A 20,262-nucleotide genomic window follows, 5' to 3' on the forward strand; every position below is an offset into this window, starting at 1 on the left:
ACTTATTGCACATATTATCATAATGCAAACATACATATACAACATACTTTTTAATGGCCTTATTGTGTTTTTGACAAATAATACGACACAATGTTTTAAAGGGAGGAGAATAAAAGCAGTAAGCCTTTATATGACAAAAATATATAATATTGAATTTATTTAATGGTCAATTATTTTTTACCATAGCATGTGATAGATAAATTGAATTACTATTAACTCTCTATTACCTCGCTTACTCGCATTATTCATTTGTATATTTTATTTATATATTTTTTATTTATGTATGTACGTATATCACTCCCTGATTATTTTTAGTCATTTTCTTGAATTTTCCTTTTTTTCCCTTTGTGTTTTTTCTTTTGTCTTTTCTTGTCCAAAAATCACACTAAATGTAAATTCAAAGTGAAAAACTCGCTACTGTCATTTTTGTCCCAACCGGGCTTCCGTGCAGTACTCTCAGAGCGTAGCACATTGCTTCGCTTGTAAAACACAAGGACATTTGAGAATGTTTCGCGTTATTTTAACAATTTTTACGGTTTTAATGTATTGCTAAAGACTCGTTCAGTTGTTTTTCTCCACCGTGAATTGGAAGGTGAGTTTATTTAAGAGTAAGAGGACGTAAACGTGAAGTAAAAGAGACCATTCAAGGTCCATTCATGAAGGCTGAAACTGTTTGCTAACTATTGATGCTAGTAAGGTTAATATTTAACATGTCGTGTCACATTCACAGTCCTGCTGTTGTGTGGTAATGCACGTGGAAGTGTAGATGTTTTACAAACGATAACCTAGTATTTATTATACAAAAGGCTAAAAGTGTACAGCCTACAACACAAGCAGACAATATGGTCACTAATAACCTTTCACAAACAAGTTTAGTTAATTAACATTCATAGTTGGGTTGCACGATATTGACAAAATGCGATATTACGATATTAATATTAATTTCGATATTTCTTTAACATATGTAAAATTACAAAAGTTATGGGAAAACGCATCAAAATAGATTCATGACAGATACAACACAAGGTTTATTTCAACTGACAGTCATATTGGACTGGCACAACATGAATAAATAAATAAGACCATGTCTACAGAACAGGACATGTTCTACTGGTTGGACAGTATAAAATACATAAATAAATAAAGATTATGTCTACAGAACAGGACATGTTCTACTGGTTGAACAGTATAAAATACATAAATAAATAAAGATTATGTCTACGGAACAGGACATGTTCTACTGGTTGGACAGCATAAAATACATGAATGAATAAATAACGAGCATGTCTACATAACAGGACATATTAGAAATAATAAAAGTAAATATAAAAATAATTGCGTACTTATCGCGACACTTTTGATATAATATTTTCAACGATATATCGCGATAACGATAGCCAGTCGATATGTCGACTAGTTCATTTTTTACCACATAGCGTGTTAAAAAATGAATGAATGGAGAACTGTATTTGTTGGGGGGGTGGGAGAGGAATGGAAAATCATATATATCGTGATTTCTTTGCAACGATTTTTAAAATTGATTCTTTACCCTCAATATTTATTTTTTACCAATGATTCACCTAAATATTTTCTATAAATACGGTATCGCTAACGGCGACTACAGCGGACCAAATGCAGAAAATCCCATGTTTTGTACTTCTTGACTCTAGAAGTGTATTATTCAAAATCACAATACTAAATACTGTTGTAATCCATAGACGTAATTTACAGGGGGGGCAGCCTCCCCAATAATCAAAACTGGCCAGTGCAAAAAGTTAGATAAAAAAAAATCCAATAATAATTTCCTTTACATAAATTAAGACATTTGCACCATAACTTGTTGCAGAAAAGGCACAAATTGTTGCAGAAATGAAGTGTTTGATATGCTCATAATTTCAGTTTTTCTCAGAAATGGTGAATCATTTGTCATCCCCGTGATGTCAATAAAGCTGTGTTTGTTTGTGTTGACGTCTCCTCAGATGCCTCCCAAACCTCTGGAGCCACTGGCCAAAAAGTTCATGAAGGGAGTGATCGCTCTGGAGCTGCTGGGCGTCTTCGGAGTGTACGGTCTGTTTCACAAGATGAACAACAGTCAAGGTATCGATAAAATAATCAATGTTCGACAAGTGCTGAAGCACATTTAAACCTGTGTTGGGTGACTTTATATCTTCTAAATGAATCTCCATTTTATTTGCTCCACCTGCAGATTTCAGGAACACCATGAATCGGAGGTTTCCATCAGTTCTGGAAGGTAAAAAGATATTTATCCTCTGTCTGTCCCTTTTGTTATGGGACGTGCTTTTTGTCAGGGTTAAAGTTTGACTAAATTTAGGAGTATAAGATGTTGATGTTTTACAGTTAATTACAGTATTCAATACAATATCTCAAATACAACTTATTACATTTCCATTACAACTTTTTATGACAATTTATGACATACTACAGCTTGACTTTTTATGACTAAAATATGACTTTTTCCAACATACTATACTATGACTTTTGACTTTTTTAGACATACTATACTATGACTGTTATGAATTTTTTCGATATACTATACTGACTTTTTTTTACTTTTTTCGACATACTATGACTTTTTTATGAATATTTTCGACATACTATGACTTTTTTTTATGAATTTTTTCGACATACTAAACTGACTTTTGGCAATATACTATTTCATGATTTTTACGACATACTATATATATACTATAACTGTTGTGATTGTTTTCGACATACTTGTACTATGACTTTTTATGAATATTTTCGACATACTATGACTTTTTTTTAAAAATTTTCAACATATTATACTATAACTTTTTTATGATTTTTTTCGACAACTATGACTTTTTTTTTTAAAAATTTCGACATACTATGACCTTTTTCAAAGAGTTAGGGTTTAAAAAAAATAAATTGTCAGACTCAAACAAACCATAAAGTGCATCATAAAATGTTAACAGCTTTAATTTTCATTGCTGCACATGAACTCTGTACAGTTTTGTTTTAAACTTGTAAATCATCATTTGCAGACAGAAACATGTAACCATGACATAATATCCTGTATATTTTTAACAAAAACAACTAAACACTGCTCTTCCTCAGGTCACATTTCGTAACGTTCATCAAATGACTGGTTCTGCTCCTCTGTTTCCTCCCAGCTTACTACCAGTCCAATGAGTGGGCGGGGGTCTACAGCATCCGAGAGCGTGACCACGCAGCCTGGTCAGCCAAACAGGACTGAAAGTGGCCATCAGTTTAAAAATCCACAAACACATGGCGGCTACTACTTCCTCTTTTTGTTGCCAACCGTCTTGCCTCCTGCCCTGGCTCGACCAAACGCCTTCTTTTTGTTGAACATGGTCTTCTTCCTGCGCAGCGTCTTGACATCGCGGCCTTGGATCCAATCGTTGCGCTGAGACTCCCACTTCAACTGCTTCAGGCCTGCAGGGACAAACAGGAAGTGTTACAGACTTTAAGTCTCCCTATCTAATGAATGTATAACTTACTGTGGGTGTGCAATCGATTCACATTCGTATCGCGATTCAAGATCAATTACATGTCTACTGCAATCACATGGGAAAGTAACTACATTTACATACTGGGAATCTGGACATTTTCTGAATCGTGCACCCCTAATAACTACACAAGTAGTGTTTGTAATTCGTCAACACTATCTGCTTGGAGAGTATAAGTGACCAACAGACAGAACACAAGAATAACGACCTGGTTGACTGAGTTAAACTTCTTTGTTTCTCTCTGTGGAGAAGTTATTATTAAACCTGACTGGTATCCAGCAAACTAAATAAAAACCTTTGGTCTTGTCTTTTTCCTGTAAGCGTGATGCTCAAATGTTCCTACCTGCTTTGTCGGTGTTGGCCATCGCGTTCAGTCCGATGTTGTCAAACTTAGAGCCGGCGTTTTCATCCAACAGGGAGCCGAACTGAAAAAACGACATGTCGAAAAAGTCAGTATAGTATGTCGAAAAATGTCATAGTATAGTACATATGGAAAAAGTCATAAAAATAAACATCTTACCTCGTCAGCAGACACAAACATGGCCGTTCCTTTTTTCTTCTTTCCCTGTTTCGGACCTGTTGGACAACGGTAAAACGTGTTGAGAAACTGTTTACAGGTAGTTCCACTAATGATGCAGCAACTGAAACATCACAATTCCCACAAAAGTAGGGGAAGCACAAGTCAGACTCAAGGTTCAAACCCGATTATTTTTCTAAAATTATAATGAAGGTAAAAAATAAAACGACATTACATATTAAATATGAGTTAAACGAACCTAAAGATTCTGAGGACTTCCTTTTGCCCTTCTTGGTCCGAGGAGTGATGTCTGGAACTTCCATCTCGTCGCCTGAATCTGCGGATAAAAAAAACATTTTATTTCATTATTTAAAACAGTGACGTGTCCTTTATAATCTTCTATAAAAGGTAAACTGATATATGTTTTAAAAAAGAAGCTCATGATTATTTTCTCCTCACTCGACCCATTTATCTCGGGTCTAATCTGATCCATTTTCAAAACGTTTCTTTCAACCAAACTGTCAAGTAACGTAAAAGTAATACAAGCTTTTCACACGTGAAATAAATGGATCAGTTCACTATTTAATTGAATTTGGGTGTTTTATTCAATTTTATAGCGTTTGAAAAATAATTGATGTCGGAAAGAGCTTCAAAAACGTGGAAAAAAACAAACTGTCAAATAAAGTGCCGAAAAAGACATCAGAAAAAGCTTAATTTTACATTTTGACCCAGAAAATGAAATAGCTGCATGGTCGACAGGAAGACAATACAAGGTTTAAAGATATGACAAGAATATCATTCTTATGTTGATCTTTCTTTATGTATATGAAGTTCAGATGGAAACGGAGGTTTGGTGGAAAAACTAAACTTTACTAAAGTTAAAGTACTAATACCACAGTGTAGAAATATACTTATTATATTACAAGTACAAAAGTTTTAGCATACAAATATACCTAAAGTACCCCAAAAGTACCATTTTCTTTTCCATTAATGTGTTGGTAACGATGGAGCTCATTTTAATTACTTTATGAACAGCTTGTCTTGTTCCGATTTTCACTTTTCTAATATTTCAGTGATGACTTTTTATATACTGCTGGTTAGCTTCTCAGTGTTTCCTTTAGGATTATTTTCAGCAGTGGGGGCAGGTCTGTCCAAACAACAAAGCTACATTTAGCATTCAGCTCTGAGCCCAAAACTAACGACTCGCTGGACGCCAAACAAACAGCACTCATCTCTAGACTACATCACGACAAAAATACAGTGAAATAAAACATTTTGGCTAATATCTCTGCAGCATTTAACATGCGACTTACCACAGCAGGTATCAGGAGTTCTGCTGTGGATTACCCATAATACCTTACTTTTCGCGCTGCGGCGCAATATGAAAGTGACGCCAGCAGACGGCGCTGTCCCCATTTATGCAGGAATTTAACAGAACCTATATACAACCCGTTACATAGGCAGGATAACTTAAAAGGCAACCGCGACTACATTGTGCGTCATTATATTATTTATTATTATACATTCTGATACCGTGGCGGGCCGCCACTACAAAATCAACAGAGAGGAAACACTGGTTTCTGTAACAACATCTTGTCTTGTTTCTATTTTCACTTTTCTAATATTTCAGACTTTTTTACCGTTTGTGTGTGTGTGCACATGTTCCACCATTTGTTTTGTTTCACGTTATATTTTAAGGCCCACGTTGAGACAAAATTCGATGAAGTAATTGATTTATATTTGATCCGTTTAGTGGGATAAAACGGCGATGAGGAGTTGTATGTAAACTTGTACTCACCACCGAATGCAGCATCCTCCAGCTCTGGAACTGAAAGATGACAAAAAGAAAGCAAATAAATTAAAAAAAGAAAGATATTTAATTGAGTATCCAGGTCAGAGAAGCGTCCTGTAACTGTTAAGATCACCTGAAACAGCCAAAATAACTTTACGTACTCACTGAACCTGGGAAGAAAGCACGTACAAGAATATGTACGCAAGTTTGTACAATATGAATTTCCTAAATTTGCAGGGATTTAAAAGGGTAACATTTTTCAACCTGGACCCTATTTTCCTATGTTTATGTGTCTAAGTGACTGATGGGAACAACAATCTTTGACATTGGTCCAGTATTAAGCGAGATTGCTGTAGTCCAATGTAAGTTAACAGGACAATTGTCCAGCTTGTATTTACCTTCACAAAAGTGCTCGCTTTGCCGCTGACAGACTCAGATTAATATTCTAAGTGTCTGACAACATTATGGAAAGGATTTCTAAGGAGGTCGACCTGTTCTGTTAAAGAGTAAGATCCTTTTTTTAAACATAAAAACATCCGCGAAATTGCGTTCACTAAACCCACCAGACTCCATGTAAATAAACAGTCATTTTAGCATCGTAAAATACACTTCATTCAAAGTGGACAGAATCAAAATAAAACTATGAAAAGCCGTTTTTGGTCGTCTTTCCATTTTTCCAATCATCACAACTCTAGTTCTGGTTGAAACAAACACATAATTTACCAATTTACATGTGAAAATATGTTGGCTCTATTCACGCTAAAAGTATTGCTTTTTTAAATGGAGTCTGGTGGGTTTAGCGACTTCAGAGCTGTTTCTGGTTAAACAGAAAGGTCTCAAAGAGGTTTTAAAGGTCTGTCTCTGAAGGGATCCTTTCCATAATGTTGTCAGACACTTAGAATATTAATCTGAGTCTGTCAGCTGAGTCTGTTACATTGCAGCCCGGTCTGTTACTGCCAGTTACAGCGTTCATGCATAATACTGGACCAGTTTCAAATATTGTTGTTCCTATCAGTCACTTAGACACAAAAACATAGGAAAACAGGGTCCAGGTTGAAAACACCTGAAATGACCCTTTAAGTGACACATGAACCAGAAAATAAATTAGAAACTGTTCCCTACCTTCTTCATCATCATCATCATCATCTCCGCCCCCATCAGCATCCATGAACGTCCCTCCGTCCTCGTCCAGCTCGTCTCCAAAGTCTTCCTCGTCCATACTGCCCAGGGACACCTCCTCGTCGTCCAGGTCGTCCAGGTCCGAGTCCTCCGAGTCTGAGTCCTCTGCGTCTTTCTTCCCCTTTTTACTCTTCACATTACTGAGAGAGAGAGAGAGAGAGAGAGAGAGAGAGAGAGAGAGAGAGAGAGAGAGAGAGAGAGAGAGAGAGAGAGAGAGAGAGAGAGAGAGAGAGAGAGAGAGAGAGAGAGAGAGAGAGAGAGAGAGAGAGAGAGAGAGAGAGAGAGAGAGAGAGAGAGAGAGAGAGAGAGAGAGAGAGAGAGAGAGAGAGACACAGAGAGAGAGAGAGAGACACAGAGAGAGAGAGACACACAGAGAGAGAGAGAATGAGAGAGAGAGAGACGGGGAGAGAGAGAGAGAGAGGAGATGGAGAATGTGTTGATGAAATGAGTCAATCAATACGTAAGATTAAAACACACAAACAGACCACAGAAAAACAAAAACTCTCTGAGGCCACATTCCTTAATACTGGACCAATGTCAAAGACTGTTGTTCCATCAGTCACTTACACACAAACACATACAAATAGGGTCCAGGTTTACAAAAACGGTAGTTCCCTTTCAGGCGCTGCTTTGCGTCCACATTCTGACTGTTACAATGTGGAGCAGAATACAAAGTGTCCTGACAGGAAGTTCTTTAAGAAATAATAAAGCTGAGGACTACTCACCCTGCAAAGTCCAGATCATCGATGGCCAGGTCCGTGAAGTACGAGTCTCCCTCACAGGAATCTGTTGGGAAAACAAAGTCAGATGAAGTCAACAAGTCACAGAAGCACCTAAATATTTAGAACTAGTTCAAACTGGATTAAATCATTAACACAAGACGTTTTCAGCACAATAGAACCACAGTAAAAACATTAATTATTCACCTTAAAAAATATTAACATTTGGGCCACCAAAAATGTACTTGGAATTTGGCAATAAAAAAATGTTGCTTTTTCAAAAACAACCTGTCTTTCACACACACACACACACACACACACATAGTACACAGCAATAATACATATTTACTATTGCTGTTTAGTAAGTATTTCTTATCCGACTACTCGATTAATCAATGGAATAATCAGTAGAATACTTGATTACTAAAATAATCGATAGCTGCAGCCCTACTTCACGGTAACTCTGCAGGGCTTCAGTTCAACGGGATCCAACGGCACCGAGCGCCTCGACTCACCGAGTAATTTCTCAAACTCTTCGTCGTCCACGTCCTCCACGCTCTCGTTATCGCCGTCTCCTCGCGGCCGGCGAGTCTTAAGCTGCTTATCCTGCTGACGTTTCCTAAAGAAGCTGTAGAACAAAGAAAAAAAAGTCAAAAACTGCAGAAATCTAAAGACCACAAACTGGGACCTGATGTCTTTCTTTTAGCTTTTTGTGTGTGCCTGTACTGTTCTTGTCTTATATCCATACTCTGGGACTGTGCTGTTGTACTTGCTGGGGGCCTGCCTTGATCTCTGGAGTCCTGGGGCCCTACCTTGCAAAATATATATTAAAGGACAATTCCGGCGCAAAATGAACCTAGGGGTTAATAACGGATGTGTACCCACTCTGTCGTTCTCTGGGACATGTTTTCATGCTAATTGATTGTGTTTGTAGCTTGAACGAAGCTAGCGTGGACCGCTGGTTAGCTTACAACGCTAGTATTCAGGGCACAGGGAACGTAAAAACAAATCGCTATTTATACCACTAAAAAGGCTCAAAATATCACCAAACTTCAACGGTAGCATAATGAGGGTCCCTACATGTTAACTGAAGCATTGAGAACATTCTAAGTATACAGACAGTTTATTGAACGAAGAGCTGCGGGAGTGGTATAAATAGCGATTTGTTTTTACGTTCCCTGTGCCCTGAATACTAGCGTTGTAAGCTAACCAGCGGTCCGCGCTAGCTTCGTTCAAGCTACAAACACAATCACTAAGCATGAAAACATGTCAGAGTGGGTACACATCTGTTATTAACCCCTAGGTTCGTTTTGCGACGGAATTGTCCTTTAATGAGAGAAACTAAATCTTGATTTTGGCTGCGTTCAAACCCATCGGAGGTGAGCAGGAGATAGTCTCACTAACTGCATACACAAAGTAAAGTAGTAGTAGTTTGTTGCGTCTATGTGAGGATAAAGAAATCATTTGAGAAATAAAAGCTACATTTTGTCAATAACTTCTGTATAAAATGGTTTCACACTCACCGATGGAAGAAGATTTCATCCACAGCGACCTGACTCTCCTCTTTAGACAGAAACTCCTCACAGTTCACTGACAGACAAAGGATAACAGAAAGAAAACTCAAAAACACAACACCACAAACTATAGACTGGTATTGATATTGATAGATATATTACATTAGTTATATAAACAAGAGAAACTCACCTGGTATAGAGATGAGAGAACTGTGTTTGGGCGTCAGCGCTGCAGAGTCTGTGTTTTCTAAGAAAAAAAATGAAATATATTGAAGCAGAAATCAAGATATCTTCACATATTGACATTATTAAACCTGCAACCTTCTACTTGGTATTGCTTTACATTATCGTAGTTTCTTTTGCATCCTTATTATCCTAATTTATTTTCCAATTCAGAATGTTTTTATTGTCTATTTTTCTTATGATGGTGTTTTCTGTGTTGACATTGTAAATGAAGTTCGCCCCCCAATGATCTCTCGAGTATGAATAAAGATTGAATGAAAACATATTCTGTAGCTGGACATTAATAAAAACTGAACATACTGGTTTTAATGTGCCTTATTATACTTTCACTGTTTTTATTACATAATTAAAGTTTTAGCGCGTCACTTTTTGATATTAATGAACGTCCGTTACATTCAAGTCATTACCAAATGAGTTGCTACAAAGCTGATTAAGACCATCAGCTCCACACAACTCTCTCTGGATTTCTCAGTATGACTACGTTCAGAAGGTTGTGGCGTCCGGTGACTTTCCCACGCAGAAACTCGACTGAAAATAATGACCTCTTCTGAAGAGTCCATTATGTTTTTTTAATCCTCCGTGTCCTCCTTGGTTACTAGCAACTGAGTGGAAAGGGGGGGGGGGGGGGGTGCAATCACAGAAGGCTTGTATCATGTGGATGCACCGACAGTGTTGTTGTCATTACTTAGAATTCCTCAAGGGGGCGACAGAAACTACACACTATAGCTTTAAGGTGCCTTTGAGTACCTTTCAAAGCGCTATACCAATAAAATGTTCTTTTAAATCTGCCTTGTATGTTGTGTTTTCCACCTCAGATGCAGCACAACGATTACTTGATAAAACCAGAGATGGTTTAGAACCGAGACGCCCTAACTCGGAGTAGTTTTCGGTCTCTGTGTCCCGTGGGCTCCGCCACGGCCACGCCTCTTTAGGAGACTAGCGGCAGGTCCGAGTGTGTTGATTCCAACGGGAGAAGTGAACGTGAACACAGATTATGAGCGATCATTTCGCCCCATTGTCATCAAAGTATATAATGGAGCCATTCTTTACAAGCCACATATCTCCAGAACATTCTGACACTAAAAAGGCATTTCAGACGGACACATCAGGAGAAAATTAACTTAGTTTGAGACCTGTTTCTGTCTCAGGACCGAACTCTCTCGAGATCTGGCGACACAGGGAAGCTAACATCGGCTAACGTTCACGAACGCCCTAACAAAACTAATCTCGTGATGCTAAATATGTCTTTTAGCCGTGTAAATATCTAACGTTAGCAAAAGAACATTAATAAAATATTGAAATATAACTTTCCATACATCCACACGACGTTCACTGCACGTTCAAACGAGACCACGCCCCTTTAGGAGACAGGAAGTGTGGACCGTTTCACACCATTAGCGCTGCTTGAAATGCGCTTTCTTTAGTATAGAGGAGCTTTGATAAAACTGATAATCTACAATAAAATATAGTCTGTTTTTATTACGTTTTCCCTTCAGCTGTTTGGGGTTTCTGAAGACGAATCGATCCAAGAATCTGATGAGGGTGAAGTCCTGCAGAGGGTCGCCTGAGTACTGGATGGACCCCCCCTGAGGAAACAACAGATTCAAATGGTTTAGAGAGACAGAGAGAGAGAGAGAGAGACAGAGAGAGACAGACAGAGAGAGAGAGACAGAGAGAGAGAGAGAGAGACAGAGAGAGAGAGACAGAGAGAGAGAGAGAGAGACAGAGAGAGAGAGAGAGAGAGAGAGAGAGAGAGACAGAGAGAGAGAGAGAGAGAGAGACAGAGAGAGTGTATGTTTAAATAATGTCACAGACACCTACAGATACAGCTGCTCTAAAGGCTACGTTCAGACTGCAGGCAAAAGGGGCCCAAATCAGATTCTTTTGGGGTCCAGTGACCAGGTCAGACTTCTTCAGAAGTAGTGTGAACACTCAAATCTTGCCCACATCTGATTTTCTCAAATCAGATTTAGACCACTTCCATATGTGGTCCTGAATCAGACCCAGGTCTGATTTTTTTCAATGCGGCCGCAGTGTGAACCACCAAGGCGGATTTGATGCCACTTTTACGTCAACCTACATCGACATTTGTCACAATTATGCGCTGGCGGGAGTCAGCCCGAGACACAGACAGTAACATTAAAAACTTGACTAGGCCTACAACATGGAGAACAGTGATGGAGCAAGTCAATGGAGGGAGAGTGAGGTGTTAGACCTAACTAGTGTATGGGGAGATACTTCAATCAAAACTAGAAGGATCATACTGTAACCGCCCGTAATAGCCAATTTGGCTCTCTTTCTCTTCGTTCATTTTGAAATAAAAGCCAAAATGCTGACTTCCTCCATAACCTCCCTAACTTTAGTGCGACAGCGTGCTGCGTCTGATGTCATTGTTATTGTTCTTTTGCGCATGCAGGTCAGTTTGAAACCGCAAACAGTTCACACTGGAATCTGATACAGGCCACATTTTAAAAGGTCATGTGAACAGCAAAAACAAAAAATCTGATCTGAGCAAAAAAATCTGAATCAAGCATTAAGACTAGTGGTGTGAACGTAGCCTTTGTCTCCATGTGATGAAACGACTTGAACTTCAAGTATCAAAGTTTTACCTGCAGGATGGTTTTTGCGAACAGCGACACGGAGGGGTGGAAGTGCACGGCGAGCTGCAGAGACACAAACACGGGAAACGATCAAGAGAGGGAAAGTTGACATGTGTTCGGGTTTAATCTCCGTTTAATCTGTGGAATAGTCAGAGAGAACATTTCTGTTGGTTCTTTCTATTTATTTACTTATAACAAGTGTCCCCTTTAAGAACTGAAACTTCTTTTCATCCTCTGACACAGAACTGAATTAATTGAGGAAACATTATGTTTTTGCACTACAGGGGTTGGTGATATAGATATAATTAACATATGTATTATCATAAGAATACATATTTCATTGTGTGTTTCTATTTTGGCCATTTCTCTTCAAAAAGAAATCATGTATCTCAAGAAACTTCACGGTTAAATAATAAGAAAACACAGAATATACATATACTATAATCAGGGTTTCTGCAGGTTTTACCAAGTCAAATGAAATGAAATGTGAGACCTAGAACACAATACTTCAGCGAATTGAAGACTTTACAAAGGCCTAAAACTTTGGACTTTAGACTTTATTATGATGCGTTTCTTTCTTGCCGGTTCTCACCCTCTGCAGTTCCCATAACGTTGTGTGGTCGGCGCCGCAGAACAACGGGTTTCTGTGCAGCGGGTCGTAGCTGTGACTGCTCTTCCCTCCTGGAAGTCAACATGAAGGAAATCAATGTAAAAAAATCAATATACAGGAAAAACAAGGTGGAACATGGTTATGTAGTGATGATAATCAAAACTACGCCCAGCTCTGACTGTAAGAAGAATTAAGATACAACTTTTACTATAAAAGGTCGATTCAAACCACTCCTATTTATGCTGTTGTTGAATCAACTGTAATCATCAGACACAATCTGTTCTTTATTTGAATGTTTTCAAGATTTAAATCTTGATTTTACATTTTTAAAAACACCGTCGTCATCGTTGTCAATCCTTGTAGAATCAGCTTTTCCATCCACATCTGTATTATTACACAACTGTGACGAAACAAACACCATAAGCCAAATATTGACTATAAATCTCACACACCTTCCAGGTTCTGGTGATGTACCCATGATGCAGTGGGCTTTGCCTTCTCCGTCTCTAAACTCGCTCCTTCCTCCAGTTTGTCGGCGTCCACAAAACGCTCCTCTTCATCATCATCATCAACTTTCTCTTCAGCGAGGTCTTTGAACTCCTCCTCCTCCCCCTCCTGAGTGAACACAACAGGAAGTGATGATACAATCAAACTTTAACTACAAAATACTGTAAAAAAAATCTTCTCAGGGATCATCGAGATTAGGGGCCCTGACACACCAACACGATTATCGGCCGTTGGACAGTCTGGCGAGGTCGGTGACTCGAGTCTGTTCGGTGTGTCCCGTGCCGTCGTCCGTCCGAGGAGCCGTCGGCCTTCATAATAATAATCGTAATAGTAGTGACAGTACCGTTTGGCTTTTTTTATCAATGCCGTTAGCATTGTGGCTAACACTATTGTTACTTATTTATGACAAATCGTTTCGGCTGTGCTTGCTCAAGAGCACCTTGGCAGTGCCCAGGAGGTGAACTGGCATCTCTCCAGCTACCAGTCCACCTCCGTACTTCGGCCCGTACTGGGACTTGAACCAGCGACCCTCCGGTACTCCCTACGGACTGACTGTTGGACGTCCTGCTGTTGGAATCCTCAACAGTGAAATACAATACCGTTTAGCCGTCAGCATTTTAACCGTGTTTAATCCAGCTGCTAGCTAACGGTAGGCTAACGTTACCTGCTGCCAAGTGTAGCTTTAACTAGCGTCACATGCAGCGATGTTTCTGTTGCCTTCAACGTCTGTTTCGGAGCATCAGAGAGAAGCGCAGGCATTTCAGTGGCACCGAAATTCGCGCTGCCGTTCGGCCCGGTAGATACCGGTCGCTGAGGCACCGGTGCCGTATTAGCGCTGGGGTTTCGGTACCCAGCCCTACTCACCCCGTCCTCCTGCAGCAGGATCTTTAGGCTCGGTTTGGCCTTCATGACCTCCGACACCAGGAAGAGCGCCCCGCAGGCGAAGCTGGCGCTCTGCTCGGCGCTGACCTGCAGCAGTCGCTTGACGAAGGCTTTGACCCGCCGCAACACGATGTCCGCCTTCAGAGACTTGTACAGCAGGTTGAGGAACATGCTCTGTCTGGAGGACGACGACAGCCCCGTGTCCAGCAGCTTCCTGCAGAGAAGGAGAAGAAAGGTCAACATTTAGATTTTCATCTCGCTACAGTTTCTATAGAAACTCAGGGTTTCCCCCCCATTGTATTGCTTGGCGGCCTTCCGGGGCTACGTTGCCACTCGTGTTCAACCCTTTAAGTTTCATATCTTAAGTTTGTATTTTTACACATTTTATTTAACAGAACTTTAATATATTTTGATGTTCTGTTGTGACAATAAAACAAACAAGTTTATTTTTAAACGGCATTATCATATTATTTTAGTGAGGACTCATAAATAATTACAAATAACTAATGTCAGGGAAATCTGTTTGTTTTGTTACGCGTTTCTGGATTATTATTTTTTTTTTTTATATTTATCGGCCGATATATCGCAGTATCGGATTTTTAAATCACCAAATATTAGTATCGATATCGGCCTTAAAAATCCTTTATCGGCCGGGCTCTAATCCATTCATCCAGAAAATAATCAACAGATTAATGGAAGATGGACTTTATATAAAAAGGATTTAATGGCCAGTGAAAACACAAACATTTGAAAAAGTAGTGATGAGATTAGAGCCGCAAAGACCGATCAATTAGTTGTCATTGTCAACTATTAAATTAGTCGCCAACTATTTCAATAACCTCTTAATCAGTTTGAGTAATTTTTTATGAAAAGAAAGTAAAACTTCCGTGATGTCAGCTTGATAAATGTGAATGTGTTCTAGTTTCTTCTCTCCTCTGTGACAGTAAACTGAATATCTTTTGAGTTGGGGACAAAACAAGACATTTGAGGACGTCATCTTGGGCTTTTTGGGAAACACTGATCCACATTTTTCACCATTTCCTGACACTTTATAGACCATTCATCCAGAAAATAATCAACAGATTAATGGAAGATCAGCGATGGGACTGTAGTACCTGTAGAGAGCGACGTAGTATCGGTCGGAGATGCTCTGCTGGGAGTCCATCACCTGGAAGAGCAGCATGAGCGCCTGCACGGCCGTGTTGAACTTCACCAGGTGAACCACTCTGAACAGTGTGTCCAGCTGCTCCTTCACCTTCTCGTCCCCGGCGCTGGCGTAGGGATACGCCCGGTTCACGCCCGACAGCAGCGCGCTTAGCATCTTCGACTCGATGTCCTTCTTCTTGACGCAGGCGCGGAAGAACGAGAAGTAGATGGCGATGAGCTTGGCGGCGAGGTCGGCCTCGTCGTGGCTCAGCATCACCTGACTGAGGAAGCAGACGGCGTAGTACTGCGCCTTGGCGCTGATGTTGGGCCGGAACATGATGCGCTCCACCTCGCAGCACACCACCGCCTTCATGTTGGGGTGCTTGTGCAGCAGCGACTCCAGCAGGTAGGACGCCTTGGCCGCCGTCTTGTACTCGGGGTCGCCCAGCTTGTTGACCACCTGGATGAGCAGCGCGCGCTCCTGCTCCGGCCGGTTGCACAGCAACTCGTACGCGGTGGCCAGAGCCTTGGCCTTTGTGGCTGCCACCGTGTCGTGGGCCACCGTGTCCAGGGCCGCCACGAACTCGGCCACGTGGTGCTTCAGGTGGTGCTCAAAGTACCAGAGGATGAGGCGCCGGTCGCGGGCGTCGCGGTTGCCGCTGGCTTTCTCCTCTAGCTGGTCGAACGGGTGCTCGGCGAAGGTGCGAAGCTTCCGGTGCTCCGGCAGCAGGTCGGACAAAAGCAGCTCGCGCAGCGTATCCAGCGCCATCAGACCCATCCGCCGGCTGCCCCTCTTCTTCACCATGGAGACCAGGCTCTCCACGTGCGCCAGCGTGTGCACCGGCGCGTCCTGGATCAGCACCGTCATGGCTGCCATCCTGTCGGCCAGAACGCCGGAGGACACGACTGTCTTCATCCAGTTGGAGTTGGCCCCTTTCTGCAGGTTCTTCTTGCTCTTGTAGAGCGCCACGTCGGCCTCGAACAGCTGCTGGGCGAGCGCCTTGTACTGGGACACCAGGTGGGGGTCCTGCGGCGCCGACGAGCCCTCCGCCGTGTATTCCAGGTCGAACCACTTCCCGCCGGGTTTGATCAGCAGGATCTGTCGCTGCTGGAACTCAAACACGTTCACGTTCTGCTTCTTCTTCGCCGCGTCTTTAGTCTTCTTGGCCTTCCGTTTCTCCTCCTGCTTCTTGGCGACTTTCTGCTGCTCTGCGTTGGATACGGGTTCCCCTGGCGACGTCGCTTTCTGCGCTTTGGCCTTTTTGCCCTCCGTATCACCGGCGTCTGCTGCGTCGTCGCCTTCGGGCTCGTCCGGGATGACCTGCAGTCCGGAGTACGCCCGGACGCCCAGTTTGGCAATGAACTTCTCGAGCTCGCCCTCTTCCAGGTCGTCTATCGCTCCTTTCTTTCCTCCGTCGATGAGCTCGTTGGTGTCGTTCAGGCCGGCAAGCAGGATGTAGTCGGCCTGGAGACGGACAAGAGAAAAGAAAAAAAATATACATTGTCATAAACTACAATGCATATCAGTGACTTTGTAGTCTTGCATCGCCAGACCTTCTTCCTCCACAGCGCTGCGGAGGAGGGTCTGGCTAGTCAACACAGCATTCCTGGATGGGAGAAAAACGTGCTCTGGTTTATTGACATTTCTTTAAACCAATCACTACTGTCTTAGGCGGAGCTAAGCGCCAGACCGAGCAATGTTGCCTCTGCAAAACAGCCTCTGGAAGGAACTTGTTTTAAGGCACACCAAGCCGATAATCGGCCGTTGGACAGTCTGGCGAGGTCGGTGACTCGAGTCTGTTCGGTGTGTTCCGTCGTCCGTCTGAGGAGCTGTCGGCCTTCATTTTGGCCGACCTGACTTGTTGCGTCGGAGGGCGGGCAGTTGGACTCCATGACCAATCTGATTGGTGGAGTGTTAACCCGGAAATGACGAGCGGGATGAGAGTGACTAACGCCTCTCAAAATCGACGACGAAAATCTTTTAAACTGACCTTTGTTGATCTGAAATGAAGACAGATTCAGCAACTGCACGGCCTATTTCTCTCTTAAAATGTTTTCAGAAACACGTTTCGGTGAACTATTTTCATCAAATATGAGATTGTGTTCTGAACGAGCCGCCATTATGCTCGGTTAAAAAATCTGGGAGAAACCAGACCCACGTGCCGTGTTCGTCCAATCAGCTGCCGGTTTTCATTTTTTAGGCGACAATATCAGTGTTTCCTCTATGTTGATAGCATAGTGGCGGTCCGCCACGGTAAAATTTCCAGCGCCATCAGAAATAGGGGAGACGCACAACAGGGTTTCCTCTATGTACACCGCGCACCACGCTCCTTCAGCTGTTTATGAAAAGTCATAAAGTCGTAGCGCCGTCTGCTCTACTGAACTCAAGCAAACTGTCATCCGCTCTCTCTCCCCTTTAGGGTGAGCAACTGGAACAGTGACAGGACGTCATCACTCGCAAAGTCATGGCAACCAAATAAACAACAGGGCGAGTACTACTTCACTCAATAAGTGATAAACAGCGACGAAAGCCGCGACATGAAATCCGCACTCACACCCGTGAAATATGACAGCTACAGTTTATTGGAAAATAGCATTGTGGACACTGAATTTGGTGAATTTACTGTTTATCAGACCCCAGATGAGACAAGAAGCCAACATTAGCAAACGCTGAAGTGACGGTCCCTCTGCCTCTGACTCGCCACTGCAGGAGTCTGTGTGTATTCCTCCGACACGCTGTATTAACGTTACTGATTTAAAAACAGTTTTCCAGGTTAGTGGGGGTGCATATCGCTCAAAACCAACATAAAAAACGTAGCTAGTAATGTTCACTCTGCGTTTTGTTTTGTTGTTAAACTGTGTGTAAAATGAGCGGTGACGTTAAATCACCCTATGGTACCGTCTATTTGCTGGATGGTTTCAAGGTAATGGTCGGTAGCTAACATTAGCAGATAAGCCCATACTCTGACGTCCAAACCCCCCCAATTCTAGAGGAAACACTGAATACAGATTAGTGACACCTGCTGTTATGGAGACGTATTACGCGTTCAAGTCGGCGTCACTTCGGTGTGTTCCGAGGCACTTTTTGGACCTCGGGGAGCCGACTGATCAGTCCGACTGCCTTTTCTGCCGACGGTCGGTCGTCAGATTAGTGTGTCAGGGGCTTTAGTTGTGCAGCTGTCTGGATTTACCCTGCAGAGATCTGAGGAGCAGTCAACCATAGTCCTCAGAAATCCACCAGAGTTTAGAACGCCAACACAAAGAAAGAGGAAGGTAACGGACATCCTGCCGAAAAGAGGGACATCGGGGGGAATTTCCGCCGGCAACGGAGCAATACCGAAAGTGGAATGTCGTGGATATAGACTAGTGACTTCTAATGTAACGTAACTAGTAATGGTTCAACCAGACTCACAGTTATTTAATAATATGAAATCATCTCCAACTCATTTATAAGAACAAAGTAATGAAACATGATAACAGAGTTACATCGACCAGCTGCACTTTTTGAGAAACTGGAACCAAGACGAGACCTTTTAGTGCTCATCAGAATAATCAGAATAATGGGCAATTAATAATTCTCTGTTGATCGACTAAGATAAGATAAACCTTTATTGATCCCCAGAGGGGGATTTCAGTTGTTCCAGCAGCACAAAGACAGTCAGCAATAACACAGACAAATAAAGTAAAACAAGAGGTATATACAAACTAAAATAATAGAATAAAAATAGAAAAACTACACAATAACATGGAGTGTTGTAGATTAATAGCAGCAGTCATTAAGTGTATGTTAACAGTGTACACCGGACTGATATGATTAATCGACTAATCGTTTCACCTACTTGTGTAAACTGTTCGGAAGTTTAATTTGAAACACATCATATTTTATAAAGTGTTTATATGTTTTGCATAGGCCTACATTATATCTTAATTTGTAACGTAAGTCTCAAATGTAGTTGAGTAACGTTAGAGGTAGAAAGTGGCATGAAAAGAAAATACTGAAGTATATGAAATGTATACTTAAGTACAGTAACGCTGCTGGAGTACATGTACTTTTCACCACTGTTAGTAACAAGTAAACTGCTGCAGTTCTGTCTGTGAAGAGGTTTTATCTGGAAAACTCACCTGCGTTCCTCCCAGCCGTAAAACTTCGTCCAGACTGAACTCTTCCTCTTCTTTCTTCCCTCTGTCTTCACCTCCATCCTGTGCCGGGTCTTCATCTTCCTCTCCGCCGCTGTTTTCAGCCTCCATGTCGTTTTCTTCAGGCTGAAATGTCACTTTACTGCTCGCTTTGGATTTTTTTCGGTACTTGTTTTTCGACGCCATGCTTGCTACAGCATGAGGAGAACGTGACCCGGATGTGGAAAACGACGTCCCGTCGGCGTTTCCGGACATGTAAAAATCAAGTCTTTTTTTCGTAAGTTACTTCTTTTTTTTTTAATGAAAAAGGAAATATGAGTAGGACAATGTACAGAAAATAATACTGTCGTTTTAATATTTGTTATGGGCATGTCTAACGAAAACAGCAATCAGAGATTTACCCAAAACCAATCACAATGTTTTCAACCCCCCCTACGTCACCATCGTTTGTCCAATCAGAGTTTGTCGTTCCTTGGAAGTGTCAAGCTTGCCATTTTTCGACTTAGCTCAGGAAGGATGAGACAGGAAACGCAAGAAAAAATATTTCAAAAATAAAACAGTTAATACTGAAACGGAGCATCTCTTAGATGAAAGATGTAAAATAAATAAATAAATGAATAATAAGTATTTAAGGAATAAATACAATCTGATTTTTTTTTTTTTTTTTTTAAATACAGTGGTTCTGCTGATGGCCACATTATTTCCAAAATCCTAGCTATGGCCTAAGTTCCTATGTTGGCTTATTGATAAATTAACCCACAAACAAAAGGACATACACACATAAATCAAGTAGACTAAGATTAGTTTTAAATCAATAAAAAAAACAAAAAACGGTATATTTAGTTTTCACTACAAATATGTCACACGGAAGATGTTCTATTGTGAAAGATTAGCCGGATGTTAT

General features: G+C 41.3%; 2 protein-coding genes across 2 annotated transcripts; one reads left to right on the plus strand and one right to left on the minus strand.

Annotated features, from left to right (window-relative positions):
- Window positions 1-438: 438 nt before the first annotated feature.
- Window positions 439-3,516, plus strand: LOC144533268 (protein CEBPZOS-like). Its single transcript, XM_078274522.1, has 4 exons — window positions 439-592; window positions 1,980-2,097; window positions 2,207-2,251; window positions 3,156-3,516. The coding sequence occupies exons 2-4, from the start codon at window positions 1,980-1,982 to the stop codon at window positions 3,236-3,238; spliced, it is 246 nt and encodes an 81-aa protein (XP_078130648.1). The 5' UTR covers window positions 439-592; the 3' UTR covers window positions 3,239-3,516.
- On the minus strand, window positions 2,946-19,587 carry cebpz (CCAAT enhancer binding protein zeta). Its single transcript, XM_078274521.1, has 17 exons — window positions 19,344-19,587; window positions 15,191-16,686; window positions 14,058-14,289; window positions 13,139-13,301; window positions 12,669-12,757; window positions 12,086-12,139; window positions 10,960-11,062; window positions 9,424-9,480; window positions 9,243-9,309; window positions 8,235-8,347; window positions 7,726-7,786; window positions 6,944-7,140; window positions 5,828-5,857; window positions 4,289-4,366; window positions 4,033-4,088; window positions 3,856-3,937; window positions 2,946-3,438 (listed from the first exon to the last, which is right to left on the minus strand). The coding sequence occupies exons 1-17, from the start codon at window positions 19,542-19,544 to the stop codon at window positions 3,281-3,283; spliced, it is 3,237 nt and encodes a 1,078-aa protein (XP_078130647.1). The 5' UTR covers window positions 19,545-19,587; the 3' UTR covers window positions 2,946-3,280.
- Window positions 19,588-20,262: the final 675 nt, after the last annotated feature.

This window comes from Sander vitreus, chromosome 18 (genome assembly GCF_031162955.1).
Source record: "Sander vitreus isolate 19-12246 chromosome 18, sanVit1, whole genome shotgun sequence".
Taxonomy (NCBI): domain Eukaryota; kingdom Metazoa; phylum Chordata; class Actinopteri; order Perciformes; family Percidae; genus Sander; species Sander vitreus.

Coding starts and splice junctions, on each gene's coding strand:
- LOC144533268 (XM_078274522.1), top strand. CDS start 1,980: ATGCCTCCCAAACCTCTGGAGCCACTGGCCAAAAAGTTCATGAAGGGA. Junction 2,098..2,206: donor CAAGATGAACAACAGTCAAG/GTATCGATAAAA, acceptor CTCCACCTGCAG/ATTTCAGGAACACCATGAAT. Junction 2,252..3,155: donor GTTTCCATCAGTTCTGGAAG/GTAAAAAGATAT, acceptor GTTTCCTCCCAG/CTTACTACCAGTCCAATGAG.
- cebpz (XM_078274521.1), bottom strand. CDS start 19,544: ATGGCGTCGAAAAACAAGTACCGAAAAAAATCCAAAGCGAGCAGTAAA. Junction 16,687..19,343: donor TACGGCTGGGAGGAACGCAG/GTGAGTTTTCCA, acceptor GTCCGTCTCCAG/GCCGACTACATCCTGCTTGC. Junction 12,140..12,668: donor CGTTATGGGAACTGCAGAGG/GTGAGAACCGGC, acceptor GTGTCTCTGCAG/CTCGCCGTGCACTTCCACCC.